At 37.1% G+C, this 14959-nt stretch overlaps 1 protein-coding gene across 1 annotated transcript in view; it reads left to right on the top strand.

Moving 5' to 3' along the window:
- Nucleotides 1–14959, top strand: part of LOC126165048 (uncharacterized) — a 309283-nt gene that overhangs the window by 37701 nt on the left and 256623 nt on the right. The window contains exons 2-4 of the mRNA XM_049920289.1: nt 1773–1915; nt 2011–2080; nt 2235–2272. Of these exons, the coding sequence (XP_049776246.1) occupies nt 1783–1915; nt 2011–2080; nt 2235–2272 (241 nt within the window). The 5' untranslated portion in view covers nt 1773–1782. The remainder of the gene's footprint in view (nt 1–1772; nt 1916–2010; nt 2081–2234; nt 2273–14959) is intronic.

The raw sequence follows: 14959 nt of genomic DNA, 5'->3' as shown, positions 1-14959 counted from the left end.
CCCATCATATCTAATTTCAACCTATGCATTTCTATTTTTAAATTTTCTAACCTACCTACCCAATTAAGGCATCTAACATTCCACACTCTGATCCGTAGAATGCCATTCTTATTTTTTCTAATGATGACATTCTTCTGAGTAGCCCTCACCCAGTGCTGTGGATTGTGGAGTGTTTTACATTTGGAATATTTTACCCAATGGGATGCCATCATCATTAAGCCATGCAGTAGAGTGACAAGCCCACATGAAAAAGTAAGAGCTGTAGTTACTCCTTGCTTTCAGCCATACGTGATACCAATGCTGCTAGGCCATGTTATCTAATGTTATAAGGGCAGTAGTCAATCATCCAGACAGTTGCCTCTGCGACTACTGAAAAGGCTGCTGCCTCTCTTCAGGAACCACGAGTTACTCTCGCCACACCACAGATGCCCCCATTTCGTGGTTGCACCTTTGTTAAGGCATGCAAGCCATCCTGCCTCAGCAAGATCCTTGGTTCAAACATATTATGCAATAGCATATTTCTTTTAAAAACTGTAATTTTTTAGAAATAATTTCTAGTCATATCACACAAGTAAGTGCATTGACAGTAGCAGTGTTTTCTGAAGTTTTTAACACACAATGTTTTGTACCTATAAGAGTTGGTCTGTTGCTAACAGCGTACAGTATGTTGTAGTATTTTTGGTTTTTAATTAACTATCTCTTCAATAGCTTTTTGATGATATTCTTGTTATTAAGAGTTAACTGTCATTTAGCATAGTCTTAATGACAATTCTTTTTGCCATTTGATTGTTATTTTATTTCCTTGTGGATACGCTATTGTTATTTCAGCTTTGTACCCATTTTCAAGTGATTATGAAATTAACACATACAGTCAAACTTTACTACATTATTATATTACAATTTACAGCATGATACACAGTCATAATGCATTCCGTATTTGGCCGTACAGGGCTTGTTATGTTATTGCAGCTTGTATTGTATATCACGATACTAAGTGAAAGTATCACGTGGGTCATCAATAATTTTACACAAGGACCAAAGGTAATTTATGATGACATCAGAAATAAAGTACACATTTAGCATTTAGGTCTGCAATAGCACTATAGGTAACAGGATATGTAGTCTACAAACCTTACTAATCATCATAGATTTATGAATAGGAAACAGGGTCTTTAGTCTTTAATTCAGTGGCGGCAGTAGCAATTGCAATCCATATGAATAATGCAGGCATATTGAGCCATAGATCACAAACTAATAACTTGGGAACTCTGTGCAGCTAAAGTTTGTCTGTGACCAACATATTTGTATTGTCATTTGGTACTGATGGGCATGCCAGCATGCCATGTCCTGTGGACGGAGTGTACATTTTTTAACATACACCTATTACATGACAATCCTTGTATGGTCAAATAATGGATATGGTGTTCTTGACATGTACCACAACTTGTAATGTAGCCAATTTCAAAATGCAATAAGGTTATGTTACTAATTAACAGCATAGTTGTATGACTTTTCATGGTGTAATTTGTAATGTCGTAATATTGCATTCATGCTGAAATGTGTATGATGATTGTAGACTGACTTGAAAATGGCTACAGAGCTGAAATTGCACTACTGTGTCTAGAAAGAAATGAAATAATAAGCAAATGGCAGAAGTGTTATCTCACAATCAGTTGCTTTTGTCCTTACTTAGAACTATTTGCTTAATTTTATTAGTCTTGCAAGTATCACTGAAATGACACGTGTCCTAATAGTATTTTTATGTATTTCAGCGTAGAAATTATGGAAACTATAAAAAATCAAGAGCCAAGAATGTCTTCCAAAAATGTCCGATCAAGGTTTTCTTTGTACCTGTCATCAATGCTGTTGTATGGGGTGTGCATTGTTTACAGGCAGCAAGTCATCATTACAATTGGTTTGTTTACTCACTCTATTTAGCATTGAATGTGTTCTATTTCTGTTGTATTTTTTATATTTAATGCTATTCTCATATTTTTATGTCACCTACAGATAACATGATGAATTTGTTTCATTTGACTATAACATGCAACGGGACACACAGACATCTGGAAGTTTCAGGGTAAGGATTTTTATGACTGCTTCATTTAATTTTGTTCTTTTTCTCTGTTTAGTACAACTGTTATATATAAGAAGTGATGCAAAATTGAGTACTGCACAGTTAGCTGTTAGCCTCTGATGTTGTGTTATTGAAATGTTATGTGGTGTATTTTCAGTGATGGTGAAGAAAATGATGCTGATGGTGCAAAAAGAGGTGAGTAAGAAATTATCGTACATCAATTTTTGGTCAGTGTCGAAGTTGTTAAGAATTCCTCCTTTCCTTTTCTCCTGTCTTAATTGCACTTCCATTTCTCTTCCCATTAATCTCTCTTTACTTCTTACACTTTCTTTACCATCTCTGGAGCTGGCACAGTGCCATCTCACTGATGCTTCCCCTTCATCTCATGATGTTCTTGTTGGTTATTCTCAAAATTTAGATTTATTGCTAGCAGTGAATATTGAACATTATTGTGCTTGCCTTTGTTTGACTGTAGATATATCAGTTGTGGAATTCTTCACGGAATTGTGCGGTATATGCTGGAAGTTAAGGATTGAGCATAATATTTATTTTCTTGAAATAAACATCATGACGTTTCTCAGATACATGTGCCCATATGTCTTTCCTATTTGATGCAATAACGTTCTTACAATAAATATTTGATTCTTCAAAAATGTTACAAATAACATTGTAATTCAGAATGTGAATCTCAACTAGACAGCTCTGACTGACTGCTCCAAATAATAATTACAATACAATCTTCATTTGTCTTCAAATGTCTATACAGTCATTGTTTTAGCATGCCATTTGCTCTAGGGATGATACGCTCCTTCATTATGGGCTGATGATACATGGAACATCAGTATCACGCAGGTGAAGTTACTGCGATCACTGTCACACCTTGAAGATATGCATTGTCTCTTGCATTGGCTCTCCACATGAAAATAAGTAATAAATTTGCACAGTAGTCTTGCTCTCTTATACAATAATTCATTATACCATTTGATGATTAATGAGTATCATTCATTGGAAAGGCAAACATAGGGTTACACATCAGAGTTACAGTTAACAGCTTGGTCTTAGTCTACCCTTGCCCTCATTACATGTGGGTCCTCCCATCCTGGGGTCAGAGTGACCTGCCCTTCCTCTTTAATCTTTCCCAGCCTCCCTTTGAAACTCTGAACAATATCTGTTTGAACTGATTCAGGTTCTATCTCCTTATTTTTATCCTTTTTTGTAACTTATTCAGCTTTGGTTTACATTTCATAATCAGTTAACTACATTCAGATTAGATTAGATTAGTACTTGTTCCATAGATCATGAATACGACAAATCGTAATGATGTGGAATGTGTCAGGTTAATAAAAGTTGTCTATACAAGATATTACATTACACAAAATATTACATGACACAATATTATAAATTATTTTTTTCTTTTTTTTGTGGCGGTTGGGGAAATTAGCTACTTACTATATCCAAAAATTCATCTAATGAGCAGAAGGAGTTGCCAGTAAGAAAATCTTTTAATTTCCTTTTAAATGCTATATGGCTATCTGTCAGACTTTTGATGCTATTAGGTAAGTGACCAAAGACTTTTGTGGCAGCATAATTTACTCCCTTCTGAGCCAAAATTAGATTTAACCTTGAGTAGTGAAGATCATCCTTTCTCCTAGTGTTGTAGCCATGTACACTGCTATTACTTTTGAATTCGTTCGGATTGTTAATAACAAATTTCATAAGTGAATATATATATCGTGAGGCTACAGTGAAGATCTCTAGCTCTGTAAATAAGTGTCTGCAGGATGATCTTGGATGAGCTCCAGCAATTATTCTGATTGCACGCTTTTGTGCAATGAACACTCTTTTACTCAATGATGAGTTACTCCAGAATATGATGCCATACGAAAGCAGGGTATAAGATGAACATCAACAAAAGCAAAACGAGGGTAATGGAATGTAGTCGAATTAAGTTGGGTGATGCTGAGGGAATTAGACTAGGAAATGAGACACTTAAAGTAGTAAAGGAGTTTTGCTATTTGGGGAGCAATATAACTGACGATGGTCGAAGTAGAGAGGATATAAAATGTAGACTGGCAATGGCAAGGAAAGCATTTCTGAAGAAGAGAAATTTGTTAACACCGAGTATTGATTTAAATGTCAGGAAGTCATTTCTGAAAGTATTTGTTTGGAGTGTAGCCATGTATGGAAGTGAAACATGGACGATAAATAGTTTAGACAAGAAGAGAATAGAAGCTTTCGAAATGTGGTGCTACAGAAGAATGCTGAAGATTAGATGAGTAGATCACATAACTAATGAGGAGGTATTGAGTAGAATTGAGGAGAAGAGTTTGTGGCACAACTTGACTAGAAGAAGGGATCGGTTGGTAGGACATGTTCTGAGGCATCAAGGGATCACCAATTTAGTACTGGAGGGCAGCGTGGAGGGTAAAAATTGTAGAGGGAGACCAAGAGATGAATACACTAAGCAGATTCAGAAGGATGTAGGCTGCAGTAGGTACTGGGAGATGAAGAAGTTTGCACAGGATAGAGTAGCATGGAGAGCTGCATCAAACCAGTCTCAGGACTGAAGACCACAACAACAACAACAACGAAAAGCAGAGAATGAAAATAGGTGTGGTAAGCTAATTTACTGAGATGTATATGACCAAAATTTGCAATGACCCTAATAGCATAAGTAGCTGAACTCAAATGTTTCAGCAGATCCTCAGTGTGTTTTTTCCAGTTCAACCCCTCATCAATGCATACACCTAGAAATTTTGAATTTTCTACCTTAGCTACCGATTTCTAATCGAAGTCTATATTTATTAATGGTGTCCTTCCATTTACTGTGTGGAACTGTATGTAATGTGTTTTGTCAAAATTTAATGAGAGCCCATTTGCAGAGAACCACTTAATGATTTTCTGAAAAACATCGTTTACAATTTCACCAGTTAATTCTTGTCTGTTGGGTGTGATAGCTATACTTGTCTTATCGGCAAAAGTACCAGCTTTGCATTTGCGTGAATATAGAATGGCAAGTCATTAATGTATATTAAACACAGCAGAGGACCCAAGACCGAACCTTGCAGCACCTCATTCTTGATTGTTCCCCAGTTTGAGAAATCACCAGTTTTTTGCATTTTATGCGAACTGTTTATTTCAACTTTCTGTACTCTTCCAGTTAGGTATGATTTAAACCATTTGAGCCCTGTCCCATTCATGCCACAGTACTTGAGCTTATCTAGAAGTATTCCAAGATTTACACAATCAAAAGCCTTTGATAGATCACAAAAAATCCTAACGGGTGACGTTCGGTTACTCAGAGCATTTAATATTTCATTAGTGAAGGTATATATAGCATTTTCCGTTGAAAAACCCTTCTGGAAACCAAACTGACATTTTGTTAAAATTTTATTTTTACAAAGGTGTGAAACTACAATACATTACTTTTTCAAGAATTTTGGATAAGGCAGTCAGAAGAGAGATTGGGCAGTAGTTGTTGACATCAGACGTATTCCGTTTTTTATGCAGTGGTTTAACAATGGCATACTTCAGTCTGTCTAGGAAAATACCCTGCTTCAGAGAGCTATTACTTATGTGGCTAAGAATCACACTTATTTCTTGGGAACAAGCTTTTATTATCCTTCTGGAAATACCATCAATTCCATGCGAGCTTTTATTCTTGAGAGAGTTTATTATCTTCCTAATTTCAAGAGAGATGGGTGGAATTTCAATTGTATGAAAAGGTGTGGGTAAGGCCTCTTCCATTAACTGCCTTGCTTCTTCTAATGAACATTTAGATCCTGTTTTCTCTACAACATTTAAAAAATGGTTATTCAAAATGTTTTTGACTTCTGGCTTGTTGTTTATCAAGTTTCCATTTGCTTTGGTGATGATGCTGTCATCCTGTACTCTTGGTTGCCCTGTCGCCCCTGTAATAATATTCCAAATTGTTTTGATTTTGTTATCAGAGGTATTAATCTCAGACATGATGCACATGCTTCTGGACTTTTTAATAACCTTTCTTAATGTAGCACAGTAGTTTTTATAATATTTGGCTGTTTCTGGGTCATTACTCTTTCTTGTTGTTAGATACAGTTCCCTTTTGTGGTTACAAGATATTTTTATTCCTTTAGTAAGCCAAGGTTTTTTTGCATGGTTTCTTATAATTAGATTTAACTACTTTCTTGGGGAAACAGTTTTAAAATTCTCTTACAACTGTATCATGAAATAAGTTATATTTTAAATTAGCATCGGGTTCATTATACACTTCATCCCAGTCTAACTGCTGAAGATTTTCTCTTAAATTTCTAATTGTTGAGTCATTAATCCAACACACAACTTTGGAGGGTAGTTTTGAATTCTTGAATGGAGCTATGTCATATACTCTAACTAGCTGAGCATCATGATCAGAAAGGCCATCCTCAACAGGACAAGAATTTATGTTTTTAAACCGATCTTGGTCTATAAAAGTGTTATCTATCAATGTGATGCTGTCCTTTACTACCCGAGTAGGAAAATTAATGACGGATGTCAAATTGAAAGAACCAAGCAAGACTTCCAGGTCATTCTTCCTATTACACTCTTTCAGTGAATCAACATTGAAGTCCCCACAAATAATAATTTGCTTTCCCCTATCTGACAGATAGCACAACAAGGCATCCAAGTTTTCCAGGAATAAGTGAAAGTTTCCTGAAGGGGACCTATATACTGTTACAATTATAAAAGAGCCCTCCTTCAGTTTAACTTGACTGGCACATGCTTCTATATGTTGCTCTAGACAAAACTTTTATGTATCTAAGCTTTCTACACAGTGATAACTTTTGACATATATGGCAACTCCTCCTTCCACCTTATTCTCTCTACTCATATGTGCAGCTAGTTTATAACCACTGAAATTTACCTTTTCCATATCAGACACAATGTGATGCTCAGACAGGCATAGTATATCTATTACATTATAAGATTCAATGTCATCTAAACAAACCAGGAGCTCATCTACTTTATTCTTCAATCCCGGGATATTTTGGTGAAAAATTTTAACATTATTTTTTAGTTTACTTTTGTGAGAATCTACTTTTTTCTTTAATCCACCAATATTTTGGTTAAATATGGTAACATTATTATTTACTTTCCTGTTGTGAGAATTTTGTGAGTTTTGGACCTCTTTAGCACCTGCCTGCCTGAACTTCTCATTGGACACTGATATTAGTCTAAAAAATAGGTACATCCATGAGTACTAGTGTCCCTCCTTATAGATTTCGCTAACAACCCTGCCAGTTTACCCTTCCGTTTCCTATTGAGGTGTAGGCCATGCCTTGTGAAATCCCCCCTATCAATAGCCTCGACAGGAACCAATCCAATGTCTGACAGAGTGGACATGCTACGCAACTGATCCAACTCCATATTTACCCTCCTGACAGAGCGGTTCAACTGGGACTGATCATGCCGCACAAAAGCAGGCACCAGCCCAACATTGGTATGGGTTGTTGCCGAGGCTATTTTCACCATGTCACACCCAACACTGTAACCCTGATCCCTATCAGTACTGTTTCCCACTCCACCCACTATCATCACATGATCCTGTGTTGTGAAACCCTTGCATAAGGAACCTATATCCTCTACCACCTGGCTAAGAGATGCACTTGGCTTGAAAAAGTTTGTGACCTGATACCTGTCACCTCTTCCATGGCTGCTACCTAACAACAGAACTTTCCTCTTACTTTCTACTTTTTTGAAACAGTTGGCTTCCTAGTGAAATTCTGTTGCATCTTAACTACATCTGCTTCTACTGGAGCCTCTTCGTTACTTAACTGTGGTAGCAAGGCAAATCTATTGGTTGTGCCAATTGGGAAACTGTCAGACACTGTCCTCTTTCTGTGGCCCCTGTTCCTAGCTACCACTTCCCTCTGCTGTTTACCCTCCTCCCCCCTTAACCTCTTCAGTTCCTCCCTCGCTCTGTCCAAATCAGCCTGAAGGGCTCTAATTTTCTCCTCCTGTTCAGCTATAATCCTATCTCTTGAGCAAACCCTGCAAAAGAATGAAAGAGTCTCATTCGCTTCCACAATTCCCACACCACTACAATTTCCCCAATGAAACCACTTGTCACAACAGCTGCACAAAACCCCTGAACTAACTTTCCTACTGCACATCACACACTTAGTATCCATGGTAGTTTGGAAATTAGTTAAGAGATTTACTAAGTTATAACGATAATATATTAAATACAGATGCAAAAGGACACTAAATATGTTTTGGAAACTAATATGTAAGTAAACTATTACCAAATGCACTTAATTTTGTGGTATAATGCTAAAGTCCACATTTGCTTCTGCATATGTTTTGCAGTTTTAAACATGTTTTCTACATGTCTGTTATACCAACATATTAACTGCCTGAAACTTTCAGGTATTGCCAAGTCTCTTCCATGACTCTTAAACCAAGTATGTGCAATGTTTGAATTGTGCTCTTTGCAAAATTCTACCATGTCCATGATCTCTTACTAATTTTCTTTTTCTTATTTTTCCCCGTACTGAACATCACAAACTTTCATTTTCTTCTACCTGTTGAATAATTTTTTAAATTATCATACTTTTTTTCAATCTGTTCATCATCTGCAGAGATAGTAGGCATTTATATTTGTACTGCCACTGTGGATCATGACATTGTGTATATCATGACTATGATAATAATACTGTTCATAGTAGCTACATTCCCACTTTGCTAATTAGACCTATTCCTGCATTATCTCTGTTTTATTTTGTGTTAGTAATCCAGTTCTCATTTGATCAGAAATCCCACTGTATCCCATTGTATGTAGATTCAACTTATCCATTTCTCTTTTATAGTTCTCTAACTCATGAATATGATTGTAGAGGCAACAGTCTGGATGACTGAGTGACCTGATCTTGTGACGTTAGCCATGTACCGTGGCAAGGCTGTTCTCTTCAGATTTCCTTCTGACATGGTTACTCCTACAATTAGGCTACCTCTTTTGAGGGTACAGGCATCTTTTTTTGAAACATAGATGAGCTTTAGGATAGAATTTGTACCCTCAACAGGAAGTGCAGATATTTCAAACTAAATTTGGTCAAAATAAAATTGTTTTTCATTAGTTAAAATATTAGTGTGATGCTGTTTTCGTTTGGCAGTAACTTTATTCTTTGATGGATGCCTGAGGCAGCATGCAGTGACATGAAGTCTCCTTAGGATGTGCTTGTGTTATCTTATGGCGTGTCTTCGGAGTCTACAATGCCATGGAGAAGTTTTTCCCATGGGCTTTTCACAAATTGAAATAGATATTGGGGATTTGATATAAAATGTTCAGTTAATTCAGATTTGATGTTGAATAAGCCTGGAAAATATATCCAAGTTGTCAAACAACTTCCAATGTTTTATGATTTAATTCATGAACAAGCCACATGGTTAACCTGCATGGGGATTTTCTGCTAGCAGTTCAGAAACTATCAGCATAAGATGACTTTGCATGGTTGTTGTCTGTAAGAAGTTGCGCTTCATCAGCACAAACCCTCACACTCTATTATTTAATCACACAAGCTACCCTAACTTGTCCATGTTTATGAATCATGGGGAAAGGGGGGCAGGACACTAGCATTACTTCCAGAATGTAATAATTTTCATGACTAATTACGTTTGTTTCTGGTTTACCTCTTGCAGTGTTCAAAAACTTAAAGAATTTTTGGAGTGCCAGTACAATTTTGTCTTTATTGTTAGTTATTATGTCATTTGTAATCATAACCAATAACATGCGATGTCTTTCCAAGCTAAGTTTCTTTTTTTATTCTCTTCATAAACTTCCCGTATTCTGTTGTTTCTCTTACCACATTTTTCTTCTCACATCATTTTCACTTCCCTAATTCCCATTGTATCTAATTTCACCATACCCATTTCCATTTTAAATGGAACAAGACAGTTATTAATGATAGCAGAGGTTAGGTTTTAATTTCCCGTTGACTGTGAGGTCATGAGAAAAAGAGCACAAGATTAGAGTAGGGGCACAATGGGGAGTCCAACTACAATGTCCATCTTAAGGAACTACGTATACACTGTGTCTCCTACTGAATTAAGGCATCTGGCCTATGTCACTCAATAGCTTAATGGAGAAAATCACAAGAGTTTCAAGTAGACATTTTTTGAGTCTCTTTATCACAATGCATAACTAGTAGCTTGACAGAATATGTTTAATTAAACAAAACATACAGAAATGTCTTCAAAAGGCATCCAACATTCCAAATTCTCATCCATAGAATGCCAGTCTTATTTTTTCTAATGATGACGTTCTTCTGAGTAGCGTTCATCCAGTGCTGTGGAATGTGGACTATTTTTCGTCTGGAATATTTTACCCAATGGGATGCCATCATCATTAAGCCATGCAGTTAAGTGGCATGCCCTCGGGAAAAAGTCAGAGCTGTAGTGTACTTCCTTTTACCTTCTTTGTAACCATGTCTGGTTTGAAGAAAACAATACAGAGTTGCACATTTTAGTGATGTACCATTTCCATGTTCAGGAGGGTATGTGAAAGTTAGGCTTGCCCAGCATCCTGGACAGTGCTGTCCCAAATTGATATAGTCTGTGCTGCAGTATTTGTTTTATTGTACTGCACAGCATGTTTACATGCGAGTATGAGGTGTGATCAAAAAGTGACATTTTTACAATTTCTTTTTATATTGTTGGTACACTTGTTTCAGATAAATTTTGCATTTCAGCTGTTGACTATTTAGTTTATTGTTGGCAGTCCAAAAGGTTACATGTGCATTCAAGTGCTTGAAAAACGAAATAAAGTGCAGCACCACATTCGAAATGGTGACTGTGGCTTTTGATGAATCTCATATGAGTAAGATGGTTTGGCATTTAAAAGTGTAGCAACAGAGTTTATTGCAAAATTTTTGTATTTCAATATAAAATGATGTGTAGACATCGGTCAGGGATTGATGAGTGAAGTTGACAATGGTCCACAACTACTAAAAAAGTTGTAACAGGTGAGAAAACATGCATGTATGAATATGACAACGAAACCAAGGCCCAATCGTCCCAATGCAGACTGCCTATAGAGCCGATACTGAAAAAAATTTGACTAGTTTAGTCACTCACTGTTTTCTTCGATTACAGTGGGATAGTGCATCATGAGTTCCTGCCTTACAGTCGTATGGTCAGTAAGTAAAACTACCTGGGAATTATGTGCTGTTTGCATGAAGCAATCTGAAAAAAACCACCAGAATTGTGACAAAACTATTCACGGAAATTGCATCCTGATAATGCTTTCAATCACACCTCAATGCTTGTTCATGATTTTTGACAAGAAAAAGAACCATTATGTTGCCTCAGACACCATATTTGCCAGACATGGCATCCTGTGACTTCCTTCTGTTACCAGTGTTGAGGAGAACCATGAAATAACATTGTTTTGCCACCATTGATGAGATAAAAACAGAATCTCTGAAGGAGCTGAATATCATAACGAAAAGTGAGTTCCAGAAGTGCTCCCAAGATTGGAAAAAAGTGCTGGCACAAGTATATTGTATCTGGTGGGGATTCCTTTGAATTGAAGGAAGTTGATGAATAAATAAATATTGTTTAAGAAACAAAAATTTCTGTTACTTTTAATCACACCTTGTATGTGTTCAGCAACAGCTGACTTGGGCTGAACAGCCTGGTGTAGTGCATGTATTCATACAATCTGTCTTCCACCATTCTTATCGTCTGACCAATGTCATAGTCCAGTTACATTTATGTGACCACCACCTATGTTCGACATCAACATGACCACTCACATACAGCAGGTCACAGTGCTAGCATTGGAGGGCATATAAAGTGTGTCATAAGGGCATGGAATACAGCATAATCATTGTCATAATGTGGAAATGGAGTTAATTATCTGATGTCCAATTAGGTAATGATCATCAGTTTTCGGGCGAGAATGGCAGCATTTTAAAAACGGCTAAGTTTATAAACTGTTTGTGTGCCACTTTATTAAAGTATACCTTGCATGGCCAGATTGCGCTATCCAAAATTGGCGCTGAGGTAACTGTGGTGCACCACAGGTCATAGATGATGGGACTGAACGACGGCTGCGGTGATGTGTGCGGGTAAATACGAGGTGTGGCTAGAAAAAAACCGGACTAGTACTGGTGAAACAATAAAACGAATGCAATAAGGCTGAAAGTCGCGTGGCCTGTCACGTGACTCTCACTCCGCCTACTGCTCGAGTTTCATCTGCCTCCTGCACTCAGTCTGCCCGTGGCGTCTGTTTTAAGTAGTTGACGTTTTGTCTGTGCGTCGGAAAATGTTGAGTGTACAGAAAGAACAGCGTGTTAACATCAAATTTTGTTTCAAACTAGGAAAATCTGCAAGTGAAACGTTTGTAATGTTACAACAAGTGTACGGCGATGATTGTTTATCACGAACACAAGTGTTTGAGTGGTTTAAACGATTTAAAGATGGCCGCGAAGATACCAGTGATGAGACTCGCACTGGCAGACCATTGTCAGCAAAAACTGATGCAAACATTGAAAAAATCGGTAAACTTGGCTCTGCTCTGATTGTTAAACGGCGATCTTGTCGAACAACTGCCCTAGCCACTGAACTCCCCGGATTTAAATTCAGTTGAGAATCTGTGGGACCACCTCTATAGAGCTGTTCATGCTTTGTATCCTCAACTGAGAAACGTAGCATTGCTGGCCACGGCACTGCAGTCAGCATGTCTCCACATCCTTGTTGGTATCTTTGAGAATCTTATTAACATAATATCTGCATGTCTCACAGTCCTCTGTGCTGCAAACCGCAACTTATTCCGGCTATTGACAGGTGGTCACATTAATGTGACTGGTCAGTGTATTTCTTTCCAGTCACACAAGATGCAAGCTCCTCCTCGCGTACTGTGTAATTTATGTATTCTTTCATTAAATGTAGTTGATTTAATTTTATTTCTATTTGGTTCTTGCCAATTCAGTGTCCTATGTGTCGAAGATGGTTCAGGGCTAGTTCTACTAGTATGTGACATCTGCCACTTCTTGTATTGTAACTGCAGTTTCACTGCAGTTTTCCACCAAAGAACTATTTTTATTTTACTGTCACATGTTCATATTAAAATTTCTCATTATTATCATCTTTTAATATTTGCTATCATTTATTGACTTCTGTAACTATTTGTAGAGGTTTTTTATGTGGTTGTCAGAATGTGAATACATTTGTGCTTAGGCCTGAATTATTATTTATGTTTATAATCAGTCTTGTTATCCTGTCTGGGACTCCTTCAGTATTTATACTACAACCCTGTTTATAATAAAGCCTTTGTGATAATTTTGTGCTGGTGTGTTTCTTTGCCTGGTGTTTTTCTTCTATTAGTGTTTGTTTACTTTGCTGCCCTTCTGATAAATATAATACATCCTTTTGGTTGTATTTATATTTTTTTTCAGCTTCACTATACTGTCTCTGGATACTAAATTTCTGCAATTTTTCTGCAATTTATTATCTGTAAAGAGATAAGTAGTTAGATGTGCCGCATGATCAGAAGTCATTGCCTGAGCTCCGCTTAACAACTCCCAGTATCCTTTTGCTCAGATCTAAATACCAATGTTCCAGAAATTTGTACATGGCTTTGGGATCTTGAACAACGCTGTCGATGATTCAGTAGCCTGGCAGTGCAAGGCTCATCTTGTTCAGTGAGGCTTGTGAGCAGTGCCAAATCTTAGCAAAGCTACACTCATAGCTACACCAACATAGTTGGTCTGTGCACTTCTAAGTTTCAGAGCCTGGTATCAACATGACCCATTTTTGTGCTATAATCTGTTCATCATAAGAATAAACCTGATGTAAACATTGCACTATGTATTCTTCTGCGTTTGCTACAACCTCATTGGATTTCCGTTTCACATGGGACTGCAGCCAAACTGCCTCGAGTATTGTCAAGTATAATAACGAGGGTACATTTTGTGGTGTGCGTTATGCGCACATTGACTTAGCGATAATACGGGACCACAGCTTTACTGGCGCATTTAACTTGGACAGCACTGGCCTGTCAGCTGGTCCAGATAGCCTGCAGTGCCGTGGCCAGCTGCAGTTAACAAGTAAAAAGAGACAAGCAGGGATGCAATACAGTTTTGAATGCCATTTAATTTTTGAGCAGAATGAAATAATACACTGCAAATCTCCCACAATATGCTCCTCAGACAACTAGACGAAAACAGCAACACATTATCGTTTTTAGCTAGCCTAGTATTGTAATTAAAAACAAGAATGATGAAAATTCCTGACTTAACCACTGGGTAATTTTTCTGCATAAGCTGTGTGTAACATAAGAGAGTATTGAAGCATTTCACCGTATAGTTAAATATTGAAGCCACTGAAGGTATTACTTACAGTCAGTTGTCTGGTAATCTCTTAGCTCCTCCCATATCCAAATCCATGAAATACATTTCAGTTCTGCAAGTGTCATCTGCTGTGTTGATAACTAACCTATCAACAACAGAATCCGTGAAGCCAACTTGGCGCAGCATTTTCTAATCTTCTTTTATGACGAGCTGTTCTATATCCCACCAGCGTTTGGCAGTGACGTTTGAAAAAACTGTGTGTGTTAGTTCCAGTATGTCTGGCAGCTTAACAGTCTTGGTATTTCTCGGGCCAAATCACATAAATTGGCTCCAAATCAGTTCTGCTGGGTTCAAATTGTGATGGTACTGTGGAAAATGTAAAAATGCAGCATTTGTGAAAATAATTGTTTCTCATGTTTCTATGATATCTATCTCTGTGGTATAAAATGATGGACATAGTCCAAATAAAGAGGATTTGGTTTTTCATTTTTGTCTTAAAAAATTAAGTTGTTGTGTTTTCTTAATTTGAACAACTTTTATGAACAGTCTTTCATAAAACATCGGTAATTAAGAA

Source organism: Schistocerca cancellata, chromosome 1 (genome assembly GCF_023864275.1).
Source record: "Schistocerca cancellata isolate TAMUIC-IGC-003103 chromosome 1, iqSchCanc2.1, whole genome shotgun sequence".
Lineage (NCBI taxonomy): Eukaryota > Metazoa > Arthropoda > Insecta > Orthoptera > Acrididae > Schistocerca > Schistocerca cancellata.
Note: the sequence above shows the minus strand (reverse complement) of the source record. Positions and strands in the feature narration are given on the sequence as shown.